At 46.2% G+C, this 25,542-nt stretch overlaps 1 protein-coding gene across 2 annotated transcripts in view; it reads right to left on the bottom strand.

Moving 5' to 3' along the window:
- The window catches only part of ASPG (asparaginase), a 70,974-nt gene that overhangs the window by 33,274 nt on the left and 12,158 nt on the right, over window positions 1-25,542 (bottom strand). For both annotated transcript variants that reach the window (XM_044272152.1, XM_044272151.1), the window contains exons 2-8: window positions 24,192-24,321; window positions 18,210-18,321; window positions 15,371-15,496; window positions 14,190-14,273; window positions 11,265-11,391; window positions 6,883-6,995; window positions 6,603-6,788 (exon numbers count right to left, since the gene is read on the bottom strand). In XM_044272152.1, coding sequence (XP_044128087.1) covers window positions 6,603-6,788; window positions 6,883-6,995; window positions 11,265-11,391; window positions 14,190-14,273; window positions 15,371-15,496; window positions 18,210-18,321; window positions 24,192-24,321 — 878 coding nt within the window. The remainder of the gene's footprint in view (window positions 1-6,602; window positions 6,789-6,882; window positions 6,996-11,264; window positions 11,392-14,189; window positions 14,274-15,370; window positions 15,497-18,209; window positions 18,322-24,191; window positions 24,322-25,542) is intronic.

The following is a 25,542-nucleotide window of genomic DNA, read 5'->3' as shown; positions in this document are numbered from 1 at the left end:
CACACCGAGAGAGCACTGGCTACCCCTGCTGAGTGAAAGGTAGGTCACAGGGACGCGCTGCCAGCGAAAAAAGGACCTGGAAGAGAGTCTATGCGTCTGTCTACAGCATCCTGGAAAGAGGAACTGACTAAGACAGGAAGGGCCATATAATTGGCTAATCCGGCCACCGGAGGATCCACCTTAGGGGGAGGAGACACCTCTCCTCGCCGTCAGCAGGGAAAGGAAAGTATATTCATGCGCTGGGTGGTCGAGAACCTTATTAAGACTACCCCAGGCCCTGGACATGACCGCGGAGAAATCCCTCATGGACCGGGAACATGGTATTCTCCGACTGCCTGGACGGAAAAAGGGGGAACTCCTGACCAGTGGAAGGAGGAGAATCCCCTTGGAGAATAAAGGTGTCTCGGACAGTCGCCACTAAGTCAGCCACCCTGGTGGAGAGCTTAGGCGAGGGGTCCCGCTCCATGACCTAATCAGAGCCGGAAATTCTCCTTCAGACTTGCGCTCCCTAAGGGAGGGGAGAGTCGCCCGAACGCGCCTCTAGACGAACGCGCCATCCGAGGAGGGATGCTGCTGCTCACGCTCCCTGTTAGTAGTCTGGCGTCTTCTGTGGATTTGAAAATGCCCTATAGTCCAAAAAGGACCTGGCTCGTCCGAGCCGGATAATTCCCCTTCGGATTACTCTCCCTAGGGAGGGGGAAGAGCAGTCCGAAAGCGCCACAGGCGAGGTGAGGGGGGTGGAGAGACGGAGACATCCGACGTGGGATGCTGCCGCTCACGCTGCCTCTTCGTAGTCAGTCACCCACTGTGGGGACCACTGAGAGAGATGGAGTCGTTAGCGCCACAGGATTAAAGGACATGGTTGCCTTGGCGACTAAGACTAATTTAGCGGCCGCGCTGGACATGGCAGATGCCCAAGCGGGGACCGCAGGCTCCCAGGGACGTGGAGGAGGGGTGGAGGAGGGGGGTAAGGCAGGGATGCAGGTAATACTTATCTGCTCCTGCAGATCTTCTCCCTCGACTCCAGGACCAGCAGGGATGCACCTCTTCAGGCTTCTGACTCCTTGTCCAGGAGTGCAGTGTTCTGGTGGAGGGTGGCAGCAGGAGACCCAGTAGCTGGTGGGATACCGGAGCTGCAGGTCGAGCCCGGATCCACTTGTCGTCTTTGGGGGGCAATGGAGGCAGCGTCCAAGGACGGCGGCGGGCATTCCACGGGGGACCAGGAAGGCGCCATGCCGACCTGTGTCCCCATCTAGAATAATGTAAACAATTTTTGAAGGCTGAAAGGGGCTTTGAACTCAGAAAGCCTGGACATGGGGCAGCAGCAGCATTACCACTGAGCTACCAGCTTGCCTGGCACAAAACGGAGTAGAGTGATGAGGAGCTGCACGGCCGTGAGCAAACAGAGTCTCCGGTGTAAGGAGAGTCAGAGCGGCATGCCGAGGCTCCGCCCCCCCCCGAACGCGTCATTATGGCGCGAAATAAGCGCGCGAAACAAGTGCGCACGAAAATAAGCGCGCGCGAAAATTATGCGCGAAAATAAGCACGCGATTTAAACAAACACCACGACTCCCCTCACGTGGTGCAGCAGGGGTTAACGAGGCCATGGAGGAGCGGCCTGCCGGCGGGCGCTGAGAGAGCGCAGCAGCCAAGGCCCGGCGAGAGAAGCACTGAAGCCCACAGTTTAAGGGGGAAAAGATGCCAGTACTCCAGTGCCAAAATAAAGAAAGTGCCCCATCAGGATCCTTCTTCAAGCTCACCCAGGTAGCCACAGACAAACAGACACAGAGGGAGGGGGAGGGACTGGGCAACACTTATCTGCTCAGCATGCTCCCTCGATGTCCAGACCAGCAGGGATGCGCCTCTTCAGACTTCTGACTCCAATCCAGGAGAACAGTACTCTGGAGGAGGGTAGGCAGCAGGCGTCCCAGCAGCTGGTGGGATGCCGGAGCTAACAGGTCGAGCCCGGATCCACTTATCTTCTTGGGGGGGAAATGGAGGCAGCCAGGCAACGTCCCAAAGACGGCGGCGGGCACTCCACGGGGGACCAGGAAGGCGCCATGCCGACCTGTGTCCCCATCTAGAATAAAAATAACAAAAAGGAGTAGAATCAGAGAGTGTCAACCTCCTTCACCAGACACTAAGCAAAGACTGAGTTCCTCCTGGTGGAGTCGGGGGGTATAGCCCGAGGAGGAGGAGCTCTTTCATTTGCATAGTGTCCCTCCTACTAATACCTCTAAGCTATACCCATGGTCTGTGTCCCCCAATGGAAAAAAGTACGAGAAATATTGATGACCTATCGTCAGGTGATGTAATCAAATCGGCAGGGGTCCAACTGATGGCTCCCCCAAAGGATCAGCTGTTTGCGGTACCTGCGCTCTACTTATATAGGCCGATCAGTTGTAACTACATTGCGCTGCCTCTACAAACGAGCACTTAAAGCAGCTGATCGATGGGGGTGTCGGGAGTCGGACACCCGGCGATCTAAGATTGATGACATCTTCTGAGGACAGGTCATCAATATTTTAGCACTGCACAACCCCTTTAAAAAGGTGTCTGGTTTGGGGAAACGTTTTTTTTTTTTTTAAAGAGACCCCTGATTAAGAACACTTACTAACTTAGTAGCACTGGCTGGGGCTACTTTCACACTGGCGTTTTGGTTTCCGTTTGTGAGATCCGTTCAGGGCTCTCACAAGCGGTCCAAAGCGGATCAGTTTTGCCCTAATGCATTCTGAATGGAAAAAGGATCCGCTCAGAATGCATCAGTTTGCCTCCGATCCGTCTCCATTCCGCTCTGGAGGTGGACACCAAAACGCTGCTTGCACACAATGGTGGTCAATGGCTATGTTAAAGATATTAGAAACGGATCCATTCTGAACGGATGCAGACGGTTGTATTATCTGAACGGATCAGTCTGTGCAGATGCATGACGGATCCGCTCCAAACGCGAGTGTGAAAGTAGCCTAAAACCCCTTAAAGGGGTGGTGTACGCATTGAATGTTGTTATTTTAAAATAAATCAGCATGAACAATTAGTTACTTTTGTAATTTACTTTCTGTTACAAAATGTTCCAGTAATGAGCAGGTCCAACTACTGAGGTGGTCGCACAAGCTCTGTTCCATCCTCCAACTGCATCAGCTGTATCTCCAGTAGTTGTGACAGTTACAGGGAGACCGTGCAGCAGAAAGGACACTCCCCCTGAGCTGCCAACTTGAAATAAATGTAGGGGATCAACTGGAGCAATGAATGTGGGGATCTCTGGACCCATGTGAGGTACAGGGCTGGTTCTAGCTTTGTTAGAAAGAGGTTGTTGTGTAGTATATGTCGTCTGATTTTCATGTTTTATATCCAACATGGCATAACCCCTTTAATTCACAAATAAGGCATTCAAAACAGGGCTGCTTTCTTCCGAGTACACTGCCACGTTTGTCCATAGGTTATGTATGGTACTGCCATTTAGCTCCAAGTAAATCGGGCTGAGCTGAGAAAATAACAACCTGTATACAGGTGTGTGCATTTTTCTGGAAGTAAGCAGCCATGTTTTTCTAAACCTTGAAAAACCTTTTGCAAAAAACATTGCAAAAGAAACCATGCAAAAAGAGGTACAGAACTGAGAAAAAAAATGTAAGTTATGTGCTATTAGTTTACTGAAATGGAGGGAAGTGATTGTTGTGTAGATTCTTCCACAGGCTATGTGACGAGCTGAATTCAACTGTATCTGTATCAACTGCATTAGGAGAGTTCACGTTTTCGGCCTCTGGGAGCAGATAACAACGATCCCATTAATAGACAACATGAAGAGATCTTTAAAATGGTGAAGAATTATGGCTGGGGGGGGTTACAGGGCAACTATAACAAGTGCACACTGTGTAGCAGTACAGCCTCAAAACATAATAGAACTGCATGCGGTTAGCCCCTTCAGGACCCTGCCATTTTTCACCTCAAGGACCCTGCCATTTTTCGGATATATGACCAGTGTCACTTTATGTGGTAATAGCTTTGGAACGCTTTTACTTATCCAAGTCATTTGTGACACATTGTACTTCATGATAGTGGTAAATTTCTGTCAATATTTTTTATTAAAAAAAAGAAAAGAAAAGTGGAGAAATTCACAACTTTCCAAATTTCAATTTCTCTGCTTTTAAAACAGATAGTGATAACTCATATAATAGTTATTACTTTACATTCCCCATATGTCTACTTTACGATCGGATCATTTTGTGAATGACATTTTATTTTTTGGGGACGTTAGAAGCTAATCTTAAATTTTTTCCGAAAATTTCTAAAACCCACTTTTTAAAAAGGACCAATTCAGGTCTGAAGTGACTTAGTGGGGCTTACATAATAGAAACTACCCAGAAATGACCCCATTTTAGAAACTACACCCCTCAAGGTATTCAAAACTGATTTTACAAACTTTGTTAACCCTTTAGGGGAAAATGTAGATGAAATTTCAGAACTTCACTTTTTTGGCAGATTTTTCCCTTTTAATCCATTTTTTTACGGTAAGGGTACTTTCACACTTGCATTGTTGGATTCTGTCAGGCAGTTTTGTCGCCGGCAATCTGTATGCAAACGCATACCATTTGTAGACGAATCAGGATGTGGATCCGTCTCACAAATGTATTGCAATCTGTCTCCCCGGTTGTCATCTGGAAAAACAGATCCGGTATTTATCGCTTTCACGTTTTTTTGCGGTCTGAGCATGTGCAGACTGCAAAACCGGATCCATTTTTCCGGAACACTTGGGGCCGGCATTAATGCATTTCAATGGAAAATAATGCCGGATGCGGCATGTGTTCCGGAATTTTGGACAGAGAAAATACTGCAGCATGTTGAGGTACATTCTCCGTCCAAAAACGTACAGTGACTGAACTGAAGACATCAGCTCTCCCTATCACAGCTCAGGAGGCAGTTGAAGGATGAAACTGAGCATGTGCGACCATCCCAGTGATCCGGACAAAGAAATAAGAAAAATAACGAACAGCAGGTGGCGCTATACAGATACATTTTATTGAATAACTCAGTGGCTATGCTAAATGTTTTATTACATGCAGTTACAAAAGTATTCAGATCCAGACGGTGGTTTGAAAACTGTAAAATATTTTTGTGGGACAACCCCTTTAAGCCTGGCATTAAATAGGTTGACCAGGATAAGAAAAACCTGTCTGCTTTCTTCCGCAGACAGCATCCTGCCTGTAAGTGCACCTCGGCTTCACTGTAGTGGATACAGTCAAGTTGCAATAACGCATATAACCTGTGAACAGACTTGTGGTGGAGGCTTACAATGAAAGTAGTTGTGCTTCTCTCACCCTGTACAACAGTCTATAAAAAGGACCTTTCACCTCTTTTTGTTTTGTCCCGTTTTAAAAAAAAGGGTGCGTCCCTACATAGTCTGCACTGACTGGACAGTATCACACACCCCTCCAACAAGAGAAATGGTTACGCCCAACAATGCAGATGTAGAGATGCCTCAGAATTCTGATTTCCTGGAGAGTACAAGCATTTGCTTAAAAAAAAAAAACAAAAAAAAAAAAAAAACACGTCAGAAGAGGAGGTGACAGATCCTCTTCAAAAGTCAGCAGGAAAATCACATTTAAACCAGGCACAATGCCTTACAGGTCTTGCTCGCTATAGGAGTACTTTTTATATTGGTATCCAATTCTACATTCCTGTGATAAACTGCATTTAGTACACATTTAAAGGAGTGGTTAAGTGCACCAAGGGTGGGCCCAAGCCACTCCGTGCACCCTAGCTCTACCACCAGCCTGTCCTTCTTAATTGGCAGAGGCAAGCTTCTGCATTGTCATCTCGCCGGACCTATCTGCAGAATAGGCCATCAAAATCTGATCGGTAGGGGTTCTAATGCCAGCACCCCCACCAATCAGCTGTTTGATGAGGCTGCGGCGCTCATCGAGTGTCCTTTCTCGCCCAGTGAGGTCACATAAATCGGTCACATAAATCGGTCACATGGCCTAGACAAAGCTCGGTCCCATTCTGGCGAATGGGCCTGAACTGCAATACCAAACACAGCCACTACACAATGTACGGCGCTGTGCTTGGTAAGCTGCAAGGAGGCAGCCGATAGGCGGGGGTGCCAGGAGTCGGACCTCACCCGATCAGATACTGATAATCAATACCAAAATCCCAGACAACTCCTTTAAATCTCATGCCTGCGCCTGACGCATGTGCAGTACAAAACAGTGGCAAGGATCTTTAATGTGCATGCGCAAGATTTCAGGGCTAAGTGAGAGGACACTGCCCCTATTCATCATGGAGAGGTAGGGGTTGGCTTAGGAAATCAGCAGAACTAGGTCCGCCCTCAGTGCACTTAACAGCTCATTTGCATATGAAGGACAAGCCTTTCCCACTGTAATGCAGCATCAGATAACTAAATAAAAAGGTATCAATACATTCAGCTCACCTTAACCATTGTGCCTGGTTTGAATGTGAATTTCCTGAAGACTGACTCCTTTAAGGGTTAACTTTTCGCATCTCAATACACAGCCCTACTGACCACCTAAACATAACATGTCTTGTATAGGTGAAGCCCCCCTTCCCTTTTAAGGCTTGCTTAAGAATACTTTACTATGTATACAGACCTTTCCAGTTGCATAAGACTCCGAGACGGAGCCCCGTAAACACTGCGTGCAGTTGATAATCGCCACGCCGCGGTCTGTAGCGGCCTTTAATTCTTGAAGTAAATCAATTCGACAGTTGGGGGCATTTCCAGTGCCATAGGTCTCGAGCACAATGCCCTCCATGGGGGGCTGAAGAAAAGCTTTTACCTGTACAATGAATGACAGCAGTGACATCATGAAGCGGACACCTATACCTTCCTCGGTGTGTCGCAATTCACCCCTCCAACACAAAGATACGTACGGTGGCGGCGGTGATTCCGGGAAATATTCGGAGCAGACCCACATTTCTGTTCATGTCTGTGTGCACGTGGAACTTCTTCATAGTGTTTGCTCTCCAAACCGTCTCCCAATTAACTGGAAAAACAAGAACAATGCTCAGTATTCAAAGAACGCTGGGATTTCACAGCCAGCTCTATGGAAGCATAAAAAGGGTCCTTCACTATAGATCCAAAATGTGAAAACTGATTATTTCATATCTTAAGATAGGATTGCTTGCAGTTGCAGGCCAAATCCCGAGGCTGCACTAGTGAGATAGTCCGATACCTGCAAGGTGCAGCGTTTTCATTATGGCCACATATCAATGGAGCGTCTCACTGACCACACGGCACCCGATTACAATCAAAAGAGGGCACACAGTCACCAGGGCATCTCAGTAGTTCAGCCTCAGACTTTACACATAAAACAAGATATAAGGCTGGGGCTACACCATAACATATAGGGAATAACTACACCGCAACATGTATCGAGCGACATTTTGTAATGCTACTCTATGGCGTCGCACTGCGACTCCAACGCAGCGCGACACCATAGACTAGCATTGTATAATATGTCACGCGCCGTTGTGTAGCCCTAGCCTAAATGTCACGTGAACAGAGTTTTTGTGAACTAAAGTTTTACCATCCAAGCTACTTCTAGAGCGTTTCCCATTTCTCTGCTTTGAACTTGCGACGCTCATTGTCCTTAAATAACCACAATAACTGATCGCTGGAGTAGAAGTGAAAACCATGTAAGGTTGAGCATGACGAACGAGCCTGTCCGTTACAGCCAGCTGCTTATTTACCTACGCAAAGTATATAGAGAAAGCTATACACGGCACAAAGAGCTGCGAGATATGGAAACGTCAGTGCCCTATCACAAATACTGAAGACTGGTTATTGTAGTGTCCTGATTAGGAGTTTACTTTTTTTCAAGCACACAATTTATTTTTATTTCTTTACAAACCGCTAACAATGGTCTAAAAATAAAGTGCCGCTCCTGTGCCAATGCTTCACTGCGCCCCTGCCACTTTGTTTACCAGTCTCCAGCATTGACATGGTATCGGCGTATCAACACCACTAGCAATTTGCTGCAGCAGTCACGTGTCATGTGGGCATGATATTACTGGAGCCAGGTTTACAAAGATTGGTGGGTGACTGGAAAAGTGGTGGCACGGGATTGCTATGGTACTGTTGCCTTTTGGTACTTTGCTTCGATAGTTGATGGTCTATCCTCAGGATAGGTCATAAATATCAGACTGGTGGGGGTTTAACCCCAGTATAGCTGGAAGTAGACAGCGCCATACACTATGCAGTGGCCGTGCCGGGTACTGCAGCTCGGCTTCCATACAGCTGTGGGCTGGAAATGCAATGGAATGAGCCTTCTGTTTCAGGCTCCATCCACTGTGGAAGAGGTGCATGCCTCTTACAGGCCCACATCCTTCTCACTAAACCATGTCCACCTGAAGCGCAAAACGACAAATCGTGGCTTGTGCCAAAATGCGCAACTTTTTGCACACAAAGACAAATCCCCACTTTGTGCGTTAAAGGGGTTCTGCAGTTTTTTTAAACTGATGATCTATGCTCTGTTTACCCAGGCCCAGTGACGTCACAACTAGTATCAACTGGCCTGGGCGGGGCTAAGCTCTGTTCACTTGAATGGAGCTTAGCCCCGCCCAGGCGATACAAGGTCACTGGGCCTGCGGTAAAGAGCAAGAAGGCCGCGGCACTACTGCCAGCGCTGCTGCCTTCTCAAACAGCTAATCGACGGGGGTCCCGGGTGTCGGTTCCCCGCCGATCAGATGCCGATGATCAATCCAGAGGATAGATTATCAGTTTAAAAAAAACTACAGAACCCCTTTAAGATTACACTGTAGGTTTATTTGCATTTCAGTATAAAACCACCAACAAATATGAAAAGTCTCAGCTCTGCTGCATTTCTACTCTGAAAGTATAACATAGTGTAACGTGATACAGCAGCGTGGATGTGTCCATAGGCTGTCACAGCTGCACCCTGTAAAATAGGACCCATTATTAAAGGCAAGTTTATCACCACCCACATATATGATCCAAACATCAAACTGTCCTACGCTTCTAACTCATCTTCAGCCTAAGTATTGGATGCAGTCAGGAGCTTTGATGGAATAAATGCATCTTGTAGAGCAGTTTACGAGCAGAGTGTTCTGCGTCCCTATACACTGGTTTATAAGGCAGCTCCTATATAGTTGCATCACGGTCACTGCCCTGGTTGCTTTTCTTAATCCAGCATGCACGGACTCCCTTCTCAGGCCAAAAAATCTTTCCATAGGAAAGTCTCATATCAGCAGCAGGGAGGAATTCTTAAAATAACAACTCCCTAAGGAGTGGCGCATCCACTCAGTTATGAAACAAAACCAGCTCGGTGGCTTTTAATGGCAGCTCGGTGCGGGCCACACAGGAAATCAGGTGAAATACTGACAAGGGACGAAAAAACTCAAAATCTGGATGTAAGCAGAAGCAAGGATTTCCAACCAAAAAATAAAATAAATAAAAATGTATATATTATGGGAGTCTTGGGTGCAATGAGGCAATAAATGCCGTCACCATGATCTTGGACTTTTCTCTGGAGCGATACATGAGCAGTACTTCAGATAAGGAGTCCAGATTGCTATTTTATTATCTCCCTACTGCTCCCCCGTTACCAAACTGTCAGGGTTTTAAGCTGCGCTGAAACACATTGTTGGGACTGCTGTGCATGCGCACATGAGTCCTCTCCATTATGTTAACGTGGCGCAGCCACCATCATTACTTACAGGGGTTTCCCAGGACTGTAATATCAATGGATTACAGTATCCTTCAATATCAGATTGGTGGAGGTCCAGCTCCTGACGCCCCAACCCACAGCACATTCATTTTTTTAAGGGTCCATTCACACGTCCGTATGTGTTTTGCAGATCCGCAAAACACGGACACCGGCAATGTGCGTTTCGCATTGAGGACCGCACATCACCTGCACTCTCATAGAAAATGCCTTTTCTTGTCCGCAATTGTGGACAAGAATAGGACATGTTCTTTTTTTTTTTTTTTTACGTAAGTGCGGATACGGACAGCACATTTCGGCCCCATTGAAAATGAATTGGTCCGCACCTGTTCCGCAAAATTGCGGAACGGATGCGGACCCATTTTGCGGACGTGTGAATGGACCCTTATTACGACGTATACCATACGGAATAAGTACGTTTGTATTTTAATAGTTCAGGCATTTGTGGATGCAGAAATCCAAATGATCTTTTTTATTGTTTATTTTTATTATGGGGAAAGAAGGTGATTCGAATTTACCGATATTTATTTTTTAAATATTTTTATAAGCTTTTTTTTGTAAGCCCCCTTCCCAGGGGACCTGGACATGTGATCTTTAGATCGCTTCTACCATATACTACTGTGATTTAATACAGTTGTGAATGGGAAATTCAGTATATTCCTACGGAGCACCTGTAGGTGTCAATAAGAATATACCTTTGATAGGCCTGTTAGCCTCCAGCCTAGCACCACCAATGATCTGCTTCCCTGGTCTCTGTCAAGACCATCAAGGAATATATATTCATCACTCAGAAGTCCAAACCCACTAGTCATTCTGAGACTACTGTACGGGAATTCTGGCTGGGACACTCAGGCTATTGTGGGGGCACTCTTGCTGTTGTGGAACTGCTCTTGCTGGCGAATTCAGGTTGTTGCACTGTGGTTTGGCAAGGGGCATTCAGGCTGTTAGGAGGGCACTCTGGCAATGATGGGGGCACTCTAGTAGTTACTGAGCTGATGCACTCTGCTGTTATGGGGACACTTTACCTGTTTGCATCATCAATGCATTGGAAAAAAAACTAGGCATCTACTACGCAAGGGAAGATCTTCATGGCTGCCTCATTCCCCCATCCAGTTGGTAGCATGGAACTGACATTCTAAGCCATGTGAAACAAACAAGCTGTGTATCCCCAGCCTAATGATTGCAGATTGTTATAGAGAGTTGTCAGCCAACAATTATCTTGCAGCTCATGTTGCATGTGAAATGGAACCAATGTAAAGAGCAAAAAAAAAAAAAAAAAGGGGGGGGGGGGGGGGTCCTGGCAGTAGCTGAAGCACCCGTTTCCCCATGTCTAACTGATCCAGATTTAAGCTGTGAACCTCTTGCTCCGGAACATGAAGGCGTATTCACGGTGAGGGTTGTGGAGCGCAGAGAGGTGATGGAGGTGAAACTCCACTCTACTATGAAACCCATCATTAAAAAGGACAGTTTTTGTTTGTTCTAGAAGACCAGTTTCATGACTTCACTCAACTTCCGCTCACAGACTCTCACATGCAGGAAAATTTACAGGGATTATACGGCTGGGCTTACTTGTAATATCAACTTCGGCGTTGGCAAGTGGAGGCAAGTTGGGAGATGCGAACGCATTGAAACTTCCAGCATCCACCTTAGTCACCCGGTTTCCCCTGTAGAGCTTGTGATGAAAATACAGACACACCTGAGAAAACGAGCAAAGAGAAGTCAGAAGAGCAGAGCGAGTGTTACAACACGACAGACGTGCCTTACACTAGATGACTGAGATCGCGATTACACGGACATCCTAGAAGACCCCATAGATTGCAGCCACACAGTGTAATATAATGAAATACGATTGCCATTAGGGCTCATGCACATGGCCATAGTGTCGGTCTGCAGATCGGATGCAGACCTGCATGCACACGTCCGTTCTGCAGCCCAGCAAAGAAGATGGAACAGTTTTGCGGACAAGGATAGGACATTTCTAGAGGAGCGTGAAAAAAAATGACAGCACGCACTCAGCTGTTATCAGTGTTTTGAGATGAGAGATTTGCGAACTGCAAAACAGGACATGTGTACTAGCCCATTGATGAACACCAATTTTACAACACTGGACCCAGATACGACATCTGATGCAATTAAGTTGCTTTCCCAGGACTGTCCCAAAATCTCAAGCTCAAGTCATTTAGAGGTGGGGTTGTGGACTGTGCACAGTCTAACTGGCGATACAAATAAGATAGCTCTTTCAGCGGACACCTATCATTCCCAATCCTCTCATATGCATGCCTGCTTGGCTCAGCCGAGCATGCGTTCTCAGTAGGAAGAGGGGCAGTGGCTTATCTCCCTCAGAAGAAAAGGATTGGGCATGTAGATATCCAGCGGGCCGATCCTTCTCTCTATCACCAACTGCTGTTAGGGGAGAGACAGGAGGCCCCATATTCATTAGATGTTTGGATGGGCCAGCAAAAAAAAAAAAAAGAAATCGGCTGGTTTGGCCGACATACATCTAATGTGTAAGGAGAGCTTATATGTCTGATTTTTGATCTATGTCATTGTGTTTGGGCAATGCATAACTATGCAGCTCAGACATCTTGCAGAACCCATTCCAGGATATGCTGGTCCTATCCTAATCTGATAGTGCTAACAGAAATTAATAGCTTTGCACATGGAAATGCTGTCTATATATATTTTTTTAAATATACAAAAATAATAATAATAATAATAATAATAATATAACATATGCACCACCCTATTAGGGAATTCTGAGTTAACAGAGGGGGTCCTCATCTCAGGGCCAGAGTGGTTACAAAGAGCGTTTCTATCTGGAGGACCTGTCCTGAATTACGCAGGCAACCCACTTATGTAAATGGTAACTGCAATGCTCAGTTTCTCCTGTGGTGGCGCTGCAAGGATACTGAACATTTACTGCCAGGTTTCCCCCACATCACTGGGGGGTCCCTGCACGTTGGCCACACGTTTCCAAAGCCGAGAACCACTTTAATTCATGGGCGACCACGGGCTGTTCATACACTAGATACCTGATTCTCAAAGGCGGTTGTAAGTTGCTTTGTCTCATGCAACCTATTTGCCGCTGCCTGCCCCAACATTTTTATTATTTTTTTTAAATAAAAAAACACTTTTGAAGCAATGACTTTCTGATAATCTAGAACATGTGCCGTAGTAAAGTAATTTGACTGCCCTTTTTTCTGGCTTTACAGCTCCATCAGCCAAGTCTATATATTCTGAGTGGCGCAATGGCCTCCATAATGTTTGCCGCAGCAATAATATTTCCTCATCTCACATGGCTAATTTACATGCACGATTTTTCTTAATTCTGCACCAGACGCCTGGAAACCAAAATAAGCACGACACCACGACGCAAGACCCGTCTCCCCACAAAATAGGGTAAAGTGGATTTGTCAGCTCTTGGCATGCTTACAGAGAGCGCAATTAGCACCGGCCGTGGGTTTTGGAGCGAGGCTGACATTTACATACGGAGCGCTGCAGCGAGGGACGGCTTCTCTCTGTATCTGTGTGTACAGCGCTTAACGACGCTTACGACTCTAATCCATTTAAATGCTGTATGCACAAACAGAAACACAACATACGCGGCAACATTTATCTCTATGATCTTCCAGCCGAGAAAACGTCCACTATATCTGCTGCAAATCCACAATACAGAGATTTAAAACTAAAAGGGGTCACCCACGCGGAACATTAGTTTTACTTAAAGGGGTTCCCGGGGCCTAAATATTGATCATCTGCCCTCATGATAGGTCATCAATATCAGATCCACAAAGGTCTGGCCCCAGCCAGAGGCAAATGCTACTCTGAGTGAATAACCACACTCTTGTCTACATTCACTGCACGTAATGAGTAACATGGGTCGGTCTTGTAGCATGGAGGACATTTTCTGTACAATAAATGCGATGAATGATTGAACGGTTACTTCTGCCAGGCCCCCGTCTTCACTGAACAGGTCTGGGTATAAACAGAAGCTGTGAACTGCCCTCTAGTGTCCAGATATGGAAGTTTACAATATTTAAAACAATCCTTCATAGTGAAAACAGCAACCTACTAAATGAATGTGAATACTACCCCCCAGAAGCAGACACACAGAGGCCCCGGTGCAACCAAGAAGCGGCTAGCCATCCAATTGCTAATTTAATGAGAGACAGAGGAACTCCCATAGGTCGTCCCTAGGCAATCCACCAGTAATTGTGAGCCCTGGGAGCCATCAGCAGCATAGGGTTATGTATGCAATCTGGTAGGAAGTAGACCGCACGGGTCATTTTCTTCGATCTGGTTATAGGCCCAACTGCCTATAGAGCCCAAGACAGCGGGCACATATGGTTTGTGTCTGCCCTTGACCATTTTCAGGTCTTCAATTTCAGCAGAATTCTTAGATAACCCGAACATGTCCTATCTTTTGTAGAGAAGAGGCACGGACCCGGAAGGGCTAGCAGATGAACCTAGTTGATTAGGATGAGAAAAACTGACCTCTGGAATAACAAACTGGCCAGCAATCAATAGCGCCCCCAGCAGGTTATCACGACCATCGTTCCGCATCTCATAGATAGGAACCTGCAAGAAATCCATAGTACTTTTTTCACTAAAAACAGCTCAAGTAGTGAGTTTAATATACTTCCCGGTCAGGGTATGTTCACACGTTGAGGAATTTACACAGACTTTGGTGCAGATTGCTGTTAAGCGCATGTGAACCGACAGAACACCAAGGCACGTATGCTGCGGAAATCCAAGTGTCAGCCTCGGATATTTGCTACGGACCTTCTAGTAAGGCTACATGCACACGACCGTATGTTTTTTGCAGTCCGCAAATAAAAAACGGATGACATCCGTATGCCACCCGTTTTTTTTTTTTTGCGGATCCATTGTAACAATGCTTAAAACGGACAAGAATAGGACATGTTTTTTTTTTTTTGCGGGGCTACGGAATGGACATACTGATGTGGACAGCACACCGTGTGTTAGCATTTTTTGCTGACTCATTGAAATGAACGGGTCCGCATCCTATCCGCAAAAAAACCAAAACGGAACGGAGACCAAAACAAAAAACATTTGTGTGCATGTAGCCGAAATAGGTGTCAAATCAGCCACAGGTAGTGATGAGCGAACTTCTGTTTTAAGTTCGGCGTCTAAAGTTCGGCTTCCGGTTAGCGGAGAATCCCGATATGGATTCCGACTTCCGTTGTGGTCCGTGGTAGCGGAATCAATAATGGACGATTATTGATTCCGCTACCACGGACCACAACGGAAGTCGGAATCCATATCGGGATTCTCCGCTAACCGGAAGCCAAACTTTAGACGCCGAACTTAAAACAGAAGTTCGCTCATCACTAGCCACAGGCACATCAGTCATGTGAACACAGCCTTAGAGAACATCATTCATATAAGCATATAATAATGTTGACAAAACCATCTGCAGATGTTTGCACCAGTTTTCACCGACAGAGCTCAGAAAAGATGTGAACAGAGCGTTGGCATAACTTGCTTGGAGCTATAAGACATCTGTTAGGGAGAATCTATAGACTCAGCTTGCAAGAAACCCCCCCACTGAAATCAGTCGGATGCATAGACAAAAATATGAAGACAGATTCAGGGTAAGAGGCAAGATACTGCTATACATTACTATAGAGTAGTCTGCAAATATCCCGACTTACCTGGGATCCGGTCAGCACAATGGTTTTCCCCAAGTTCTCACACATAAAGGACAAAGCAGATGCAGTGTAAGCCATAGTGTCTGTCCCGTGAAGGACGACAAAGCCATCGTAATGCTCATAGTATTTCTACAGGGGGGCGAAGTTCAGTCATGGAAAAAAAAATAGAAGAGAATGAGACTCCCATTATTACAGTAAAGTCAAATGAAGGTCACAGATCCGTGTTCTAAAGCTAAACTCTAGCATAGAAAAGTGGGGGAAATATATCAGAAAGTCAATACAGTTGCCTGGCCATTCAGCGCCAGCCTTGGATAACTGATTATCACTTTGTTCTTGACATTAAAAGTTGACCCAAGCGTCCCCCTGACACCAGAGAATCGTCAGAAGCATCAGTACAGGCAGAAAAACGATGGGGCTCCTGGGATTCCTGCCAAAATCTTATCTTCAAGATCTGACGCAATTGTAGCCCACAGGTCGGGTTGACACTTGTGTTCTTCTGCAGTACTTCGGCTCTGCAATCGTGAACCTTCAGGGGAGCTTTCAATTATTTTAAGTCATGTTAGGCTACTTTCACACTTGGGGCAGAGTGATCCGGCAAGCAGTTCCGTCGCAAAATGTATTTCAACTGATGGCATTTGTAAGACTGATCAGGATCCTGATCAGTCAGAAAAATGCATTGCAATACCGGTCAGTCTTTCCGGTGTAATCTGAAAAAATGGATCCGGCATTTATTTTTTTCACCTTTTCTTTTTTATGTCTGCGCATGCTGGATCCCGCACTAATACATTTCTATGGAAAAAAAATGCTGGACCTGACATTCAGGCAAGTCTTAAGTTATTTTGGCCCGGAGATAAAACCGTAGCATGCTGCGGTTTTATCTCCGCCCTGATCAGTCAAAAAGACTGAACTGAAGACATCCTGATGCATCCGGAACGGATTGCTCTCCATTCAGAATGCATGGGGATATGCCTGATCAGTTCTTTTCCGGTATTGAGCCCCTAGGACGGAACTCCGTGCCGGAGAAGGAAAACGCTAGTGTGAAAGTAGCCGTACTTTGCTAGAACGTCATAGTCGAACTACTTGGACCTCCAGAGTAAAGTGGACCAGTCATGGTGGGATACGGTAATAATACATCATAATGGGGGTATCCAATGGAGTCATACTATAAAAATGGGTATGAACTAGTCCAGGGTAAGAACGCAGGCATCAGGATTTACAATTACTCACTGAACGGCTGCTGTAGCTACAGAGGGACAGGATCTTGTCTCCAAATGCAAAGAAAGGAGGCTACGCTGCCACTACTGATGAGCGTTAGACAACTGGTGCGATACCACAGCTCCCTCTAGTGGCCAAGCAGTGAAATAACCAGACTCTGCAGAAAGGAGGAAATCTATAGGCTGGACCGTGTCACGTCATTATTTGGGCAAGATATAGTTATGCCAATTTGTGAGAGTATATTAAAGAGGTATTCCGGTAGGTAAAAGTTCTAACCTATCCACAGGATGGGAAATAACTATTAGATTGGTGGGGGGGGGGGGTTCTACTGCTGGGACCCCCACCGACCACGAGAATGGGGGCCCCCATATCCCCTGAAATAACCAGAGCGGCCGTGTGCATGTCGACCGCTCTACTCGGCCATCCCCAGAACTCACATACAAATGAATGAAGCAGCCATGCACGTGTGCAACCGGCCTCTCTGGTCATTTTGGGGGAGAAACAGGGGGTACAGGGCCCCCATTCTCGTAAACCAGCTGCTTACAGTAACAGCAAAGCAGATGAGATTTTAAGAAACACTGCACATGAAAACTGCAGCATAAATTGACCTGCAGTGCGGATCTGCAATCTGAAGTATATCAATGTATGCAGAGGATCGCCCATTGTGAAGGAGAGGGTGGAATCCAGTTATTTCCACAAGTTATGGTCCATTGTAGTGGAATCCATAACTGAATTCTTAGATAACTCGAAACTTGTACGCTGAACTTGAAAACACAAGTTCGCTCTTCCCTACATGTAACACATGCAGAATCCGCCACAGTTTTTGGTACAGAACTGTGGCAAAAACCGCATGTGGACTTTTCGGCTGTATTTTCTGGCACGTGTGCCAAAGAGGACTCTTTACAACTCAGTGTTCACGTATAGTATTGAGCGAGCTTCAGTTTTGTAAGTTCGGGTATGTCCTGAATTGCGTTATGGATTCCGTTAGCACGGACCATAACGCAATTCCATGATGGAAAGCCTTTAGAGGCATTCCGTCATAATAGAAGTCTATGGCCAGCATAATGGATCCCTCCAGTTCCAGTTATGTAGGAGTCCTCTCCTTCCAGACAGATCAGTTATGCTGGCCATAGACTTTGCAATTCAGCACATACCCGAACTTACAAAAACAATGTTTGCTCAACACTTTTCACGTACTCTGCTTCAGCATATGCTTTAAAGGGGTTATCCAATTTCTCAAACAGCCCCCCCATGTGCCGGGCCCCTTACAGGTAATATACTTACCCCGCTCCGTCGCTGCTGCTTCTCCCTGTACACAGATGAAAACATCTGGTGTCGGGGGAGCCCCCCCTAGCATCACCCGCGACGCTAGGGAGGCTCGTCCCCGCCTGCCATTGGCTTCTCCCCCCTGAATGTTTTCATCCGTGTACAGGAAGAAGCAGCAGCGGCAGTGCGGGAACCAGGAGCGGCACCGGGGAAGAGTATATTATCTGTGAGGGGTCCGGCACGGGGCTGTTTGAGAACTTGGATAACCCCTTCAAGATCAAACAAGTCAATCTTTACTGCATGTGCGTGGTAAAAGTGAACTAGAAGACAGATGTGAGAACTTTTGGCTGACACTTTATACCTCGATGTCCTTGGCGATTTTGGCCCAGTCGTCCGTGGTCATATTACAGGAGTCGAGAAGTGGGGAATACTCCAGTACGGTGTACACAATACGTTTATTCTGCTTGGAAAGACTATAAAAGAAGGAAAAGAAATGAAAAATCACCAAGACTCCTGGTGACAGAGTGCAAGTGATAGAGTCAAATGGGTTTTCCAAGATGCTGTAACTGATGACCTATCCTCTGGTACATGTCCTGTCCGCTGCTACATTCAACTCTTTGGGACTACCAGTAATAGAGTACAAGCCCTTGGCTACCTCCGACGGCGTATGCGCGTCCACTGCTCCAGTCACACAAGAGAGCATAGACCCCCCAGTACTTGTGGGGGAACACAGTGGTTGGATCTTCACTGATCAGACACAGTCTTAACCGAGACAACTCTTAAGTGCTAGGCCATTAGCAGATCTTGTCTTGATTGTCCGTCAGTGTAATGTGTATGGAGGGCAGTCCACCATGAGGTCTGTCATAGGGCAACGATCTGTCATGGAATTCCTGTCCTCGCAGTAATCTCATATAAAAACACTGCCACCAGCAGCGCCACAGCCGACAATAGGCGGTTACAGGGAGCATTACACTGTATGCCACAGTCAATGGAGGGGGCGCAAGTTTATTGATTCTTTAAAGGGTTTCTCTGCTTTGGATAATCCCTAGTTGATAGACGGGTTCATTCCTTAATAGAGGGGGATGAAAATGGATTCTCTAAACCCGACAAACCATTTATTGAAGCAGCTAGAGCCAAAAGTATCAGTCTGTACTATGGGAAACTCAAAGTAACCCATAAACCAACCAGTACATGCTCCCGTCTCAGTAAACACCACCAGAATGTATTGTGAAGAAACCTCACTAATTGACATGGGCTAATGAGCTCTCCCTCCCAGCGGAATCATTACCGCCGCCGAAGCTGAATGAACCTCGCGCTTTCATCCCCCGAGATCTGCCTGTAATTAATGGAGCTTCACATTTGAATTCATTCCCCGGATTTTCAAGGTCGAGGGGCCTAGTGCAACGTTAGGCAGCAGGCCCCCAAAGTCTGAGGAGCCACAGGGGCTTTTCCCATAATTCCTCAATATGCAAACACAAGGATCTGACTACATGAGTAATGACAAGGCTGACCCTGGTGTGGAACCCATCCATCACAGGCAAATCTGGATTTCATCTATCGTCACTTTTTATTAACCGGTTTTTGGGGTCCATAAAAATCGTTCAAAATGTAAAAATGTATTTTCAACTAAATTGTTTAACAAATTATAGAATTATTCCATTCAACTGTTCTCCAGGTACCACAGTATGCTAGGCTGGTAGCAGATTCTGGGCGACACACACCAACATGAAAGCATGCTGTTTTCGCTAGTTGGTACAGTTATGAGATTGACTTAAAGGGGTATTCCACTTAAAAGTTAAATAGGGTTTTCCAGAATTATATTAAGGACCCATCCTCAGGACAGGACATCAATATGAGTACAGAGAGTGTCCGACTCCCCACTAATCTCCTGTACGAAGATGCCGCGGCATTCCATGAGCGCTTAGTCTTCTTCCTGGACCACGTGAATGGGGCTGAGCTCCGACATCAAGCACAGCCACTAAATAAAAGATGGTGCTCTGCATGGTAACCTGCAAGGAGGCCGCAGCACTCACCAGGGCTCCAGGTAAGCACTGCGGCTTACTCAAACAGCTGATCATGGTGGTGTCAGGCCCCCGCAGACCTCATATTGAAGACGATGATCTATGCTGAGGACCCCTTTACGATACGGGATAACCATTAGATTGGTGGAGTGTGGTCCGACCCCTGAACTAGGCAACCTCCAACAATTTCATACAGACGAATGCAGGATTCGTGCACAAGCTCAACCAGCAGCTCCATTCATTTTGAGGGTATAGGGCCCCAGCTGACCTATCCTCAAGGCAGGCCAATATGGAAATCCCAGAAAACCCCTTTACCATACAGGATAAGGGCTCATGCACACGACCGTATGTATTTTGCGGTCCACAAAAAAAATACGGATCACATCCGTGTGCATTATGTATTTTGCCAAACGGAACAACTGGCCCCTAATAGAACATAACTATCCTTGTCCGTAATGCAGACAATAATAGGACATGTTCTATTTTTTTGTGGAACGGAAATACGGACATACGGAAATTGAATGGACACAAAGTGACTTCAGTTTTTTTTGCTGACCCATTGAAATGAATGGTTCCGCATACAGTCCGCAAAAAAGAAAACGGAAAGAAAATACATTCGTGTGCATGAGCCCTGTTAGGGCTCATGCACACGACTGTATGCCCTCCAAGACATACAGTGTCTGTGAGCGGGCCATATGTCCCAGAGCAGCACACATTGTGCGCACGGAAGCATCGGGCCGCCCGTGGGACTATTGTCCCGCACTCATATGATCCTATGAATGCTGGACAATAGCCCCGCGGGCGACCCAACATGCACAGCATTATTGTAATCTATGATGATGTGTACTCCAGTGTGCACGATGTATGCCGCTCTGGGACATATGGCCTGCTCACGGACCGTATGTCTCAGAGGGCATACTGTCGTGTGCATGAGCCCATAGATTGATGTTGGGAGGGGGAGCCTCACCGCTGAACTAGCCAAGCTTGAACAGATCCATACAAACGAATGGAGCGGCTGCACACAAACGAAATCAACAGACCCATTCATTTTGGGTGTACAGGGCCCCAATTCTCATGATCGTTGGGGTCCCAGCAGTCAGCCCCCCACTATTCTAATAGTTATCCCCTAGTGCAGGGATCAGCAACCTCAGGCACTCCTGCTGTTCTGAAACTACAATTCCCCGAATTCTCCATTCCCTTAAAAGAACAGCCGAGCAAGTGTGCGGAAGTAGCTGATCCTGTCCATATTGCAGACGTGAAGCCATTTCTGGAGATGGGAGTGAGAAAAATGCGGATTGTATTTTGTAGATCCGTGGTTTGCGGAGTGTGATACGGACATGGTCATGTAAATGAGGCCTAACCAAAACACCCCTTTTATGGCTGCACGTTTGATGCATGATTTAAGTTTGAGGTTTAGCTGTGCATTTTTCCAGCTAAGGTTATGTTCACACGTAGCAAATATGACTCATTTGAGGGTGGAAAATTCACAGCGTATTACAGTAGCTGCAAAGTGGATTGGAAAAAATAGCTGTGCAGAAAGTGACCTGCACTGGGGATTTTAAGGTCAGTTCTTTCTGCAGATTTTCAACATGGATTTTACCCTTTGCAAAGTACAGAGAGAAATCCACAACAAGCCTGTACATGGGGATGGACCCTGGAAAAGCTCAAACTACTGTTCAGCAGCAAAATCATGAGGGCATTAACATTCAAGCTGAAAACCGCGCCAATGTATGATAGAGCCGCAAGCCCTGCAGTTTTCTTCTGCTGCCCCGCTCCTGCAGTTTGGGGAAGACGCTTTGCCTTTCCAACGTGACTGCATCCCTGTACGCAGAGAGAGCTCCATATAGACACAAGCTTATTGTGGAGGAACACAAGGAGCTGTCCTCAACTCAACCCCATGCAAAAACCTTTGGAATGAATAAGTCCACCGACTGCGAGCCAAACCCCAAACAGTGCTTGACCACACAAACGTTCTTTCATATACCCAGACACATCCTTGAATATGGCAGAAGGCCTTCCCACTCTCTCAGATGCAAATGTTAGTCTTCTCTGTAGCCCTGGCATGATATTCATAAATGGATAAGCCTATGATGAAGGTCCCAAGTGAGTGCTGTAGCGTCTCTGGGAGAACGAGAGCTTTGCTCACCCTTGTCAAAGGCAAATTTATGGTGCAAAAATGTTTTTTCCTCTGCGTGTGCCTGGGATAGGGTATACAGTGGTCAGCATAAATTAGGACACCCCCTTTGAAAAGTAATATTTTAATCAATATCCCACTGAACAAAAGAACAATTTCCCTAATTTTGACAAAACAGTTTCAAAGAACATTTGTTTAAACCATAACATGAAAGTAAGGTTAATAATATAACAGATTTAAAAATCTTCAGTTTTACTCAAATTTAGTAGATGCAAAAATGAATACATCCCACATCAAAAACTACTACATCTAGTACTTTGTATGACCGCCATGATGTTTAAGGACAGCACCAAGTCTTCTATGCATGGAAGGAACAATATCTTTTCCCATTCTTAAAGAACAACCTCTTTTAGAGCCTGGATGCTGGACGGAGAGCGATGCGCAACTTGTCTCTTCAGAATTCCCCATAGCTGTTCGATTGGGTTCAGCTCAGGAGATACTTGGCCAAAAAATCACTTTCACAGCATCCAGGCAACCAAGGGTACGGGGTGACGGTGGCATCTTCTTTCCATATAGAGCACTACATCTAAGAATTCATGATACCATCAATGAAACGCACCTCCCCCGACACCAGCAGCCCTACATAAGGACAATGCCACCACCATGTTTCCCTGTAGGCACCATGCATTTTCTTTTTTTACTCACCTTCACGACGCCATACCATCAGTTCCAAAAACATTTATTTGGTCTCGTCACTCCAGAATATAGAGTCCCAGTAGTCTTCATCTTTTTCAGCATGTTCCCTGGCAAATTGCAGGCGGGCTTTTTTGTACATGGGGCTTTAGGAGAGGCTTCCTTCATGGCGGACCCCCATGCATGCCATTCCTCTGCAGTGTACGCCGTATTGTGTCATGTGAAACACTTTCTACTTCTTTTAGCTGACTGCAGTGAACGTGCATGGCGATTGTCTTCTACTCTTCTCGTCAGAAGACACTCCTGTTCAGGCGTTAACTTCCATGAATGGCCTGGATGGCCCTGCGAGATAGTTCCAGTTCCATCTTTTTCAAAGTAAAGCTTTGCGAATCTTCTTGTAGCCCTCACCTTTCTTGTGTAAAGAAGTTATATTCTCTCTCAGGTCTTGTGACATTTCTATGTGGTGCCATTTCTGACAACATGAACTGGGAAGGTGCTTTCTTTGTCAAGCAACAACCTTTAGGGGAATGGCTACACGACGACAACAGTTGCGGCCAGGTTTGCAGAGTAGCGGCGGTGATCTCATTCATATATATTGGATCACTGCTACTCAGCGAACCTGACTGAGACGGTCGCCGTACCCTTGTAGTCAACTGTCTGCTGGACACCTGTTTACTGAAGAATTAGGCTGAGTTTACACGGGCGTGACGGATTTGTTCAGGATGCGTCTCGGGTGTACGGCGGCAAACCCGCGTGAGTAGGTCCCCAATTGCAGTCAGTTTTGACTGCGATTGCGTTCCGTTCAGTTTTTATCGTGCGGGTGCAATGCATTTTGCACGCGCGTGATAAAAAAACTGACTGTGGTATCCAGACCCGAACTTCTTCACTGAAGTTCAGGTTTGGGTTCGGTGTTGTGTAGATGTTATTATTTTCCCTTATAACATGGTTATAAGGGAAAATAATAGCATTCTTTAATACAGAATGCTTAGTAGGTGGTCAATTGAGGGTTAAAAAAGAAAAAATTATTAACTCACCTTCTCCTCTTGATCGCGTAGTTGCTGATCTCTTCTTACTTCTTTAATCACGAGCTTCCGGCTAAAGGACCTGTGGTGACGTCAGATCACATGGTCCAATCACTCACATGGTCCAATCACTCACATGGTCCATCTCCACTGTAATATATACCATGTATATTAGGTAGATAGTGATACCAGAGCAGGCAGGGTTAACTCCAGTCATTTGAAGTTATTCCCTATCCACACTACATGCTACTCCCCTCAAAAAAATTTAACAAGCCAAAAGGCTGAGCCTCCATTCATCTCTATAGGATGAACTGGGCACACTGCTATCTCCAACAGAGCCACGGGGCCCCACTCGTCCTCGTGAGTAGTCTAACATTTTTCCCCTATCCCTAGAAATTACCCTTTTAAGGTTGGGCCTTCATTTTTTTTAAACTTTGATTTCTATTTCTTTAGTACAATGCTTGAACACTTACGGGAGAACCAAGGTGTTTTCAGGAAAATCGTGGAAGTCGTAGAGCTTGGTCTCCCGGGCATACTGCTCATCGTGTAGGATCGGAAGCTTTTTCAGGGACTTGGCGAAAGCGTTAGCCTGAGGGGCCAAAACTGAAGAGAAAGAAATTAATAAGAACAAAGAAAGTAATAGAACAAAATCATTAAACATTTGTTAGACTCATCTGAAGAAGTCTCTTTCTTATCTTTGAAAGGGGTTGTCCGATTTCCTATGTTGATCACCAATCCTCAGGACAGGTCATAATATCAGATCAGCAGAGGTCCGACTCCTGGCACCCCCGCTGATAGGATGTATGAAGAGGACACAGCCTAGGATAGGTCATCAATATAGAAAACCAGCCAACCCCTTTGAATTCAATAATTTTACTTGTCTGACCTGGCCGGTAAATATCAGGAAGGAACCATACCTTCCCGATAACTGGCTGCGCATCAGTGGAGGCAAGAGCTTTATTTACATGAAGATCTCCTCCACTGTATGGGGACAAGCGATCGCTACTGACATTGTTCTTATTGTTGGGGGGCCCGTATAACAAAAAGGGATTGGCCAAAACGTACATTACCTTTTACAGGGGACCAAGCGGAAATCCTCTGGGGTCTGCTTAGTAAATAATTCTATTCTCCAAAATATAACAAATTTTGCCGCATTTGTTATCAGGGCTTATTCACACAAACATAAGGGCTCAGCGCTGTGGACCGCAAATTGTGGTCCGCAATGCACGGGCACCGACCTTGGGGCAGCCGCATGCGGATCGCAGACCCATTCACTTGAATGGGGTCCGCGATCCGTCCGTTCCGCAAAAAGATAGAACAAGTTCTATCTTTTTGCGGAGCGGAACACCACAGAAGCACTCCATAGTGTTTCCGTAGTGTTCCGTATCGTATCTCCGGATTTGCTGACCCATTCAAGTGAATGGGTCTGCATCCGTGATGCGGAATGCACACGGTTGGTGATCCGTGTAATGCTGCCCACAGCACGGGCACAGAGCCCTTACGTTCGTGTGAACAAGCCCATAGCTGTATCGATCCCTCTGTTATTCCTCAGAAAATGTATGAATTTTTACAGGCGATACCAATGGGCTGTCCGTGCACAGTCTGACACTGTGTAGAGACAACACCCCCTTGACAAGGGGAACGCTGACACCCATCTGTCAATTTCTTCTTAAGTTTCTAGGAGAAATAACAGAGGAGCAGCACAACACGCATGCTCCAGAATAGTTATTTCATGGGGAATACAGGTAGTCGCTGCACCAGAGGAGTCAGGAGAGGACAGGTGCTCTTCTAGATGAAACATTAGCCACATGACACGATGCAATG

Source organism: Bufo gargarizans, chromosome 11 (genome assembly GCF_014858855.1).
Source record: "Bufo gargarizans isolate SCDJY-AF-19 chromosome 11, ASM1485885v1, whole genome shotgun sequence".
NCBI classification, from domain to species: domain Eukaryota; kingdom Metazoa; phylum Chordata; class Amphibia; order Anura; family Bufonidae; genus Bufo; species Bufo gargarizans.
Note: the sequence above shows the minus strand (reverse complement) of the source record. Positions and strands in the feature narration are given on the sequence as shown.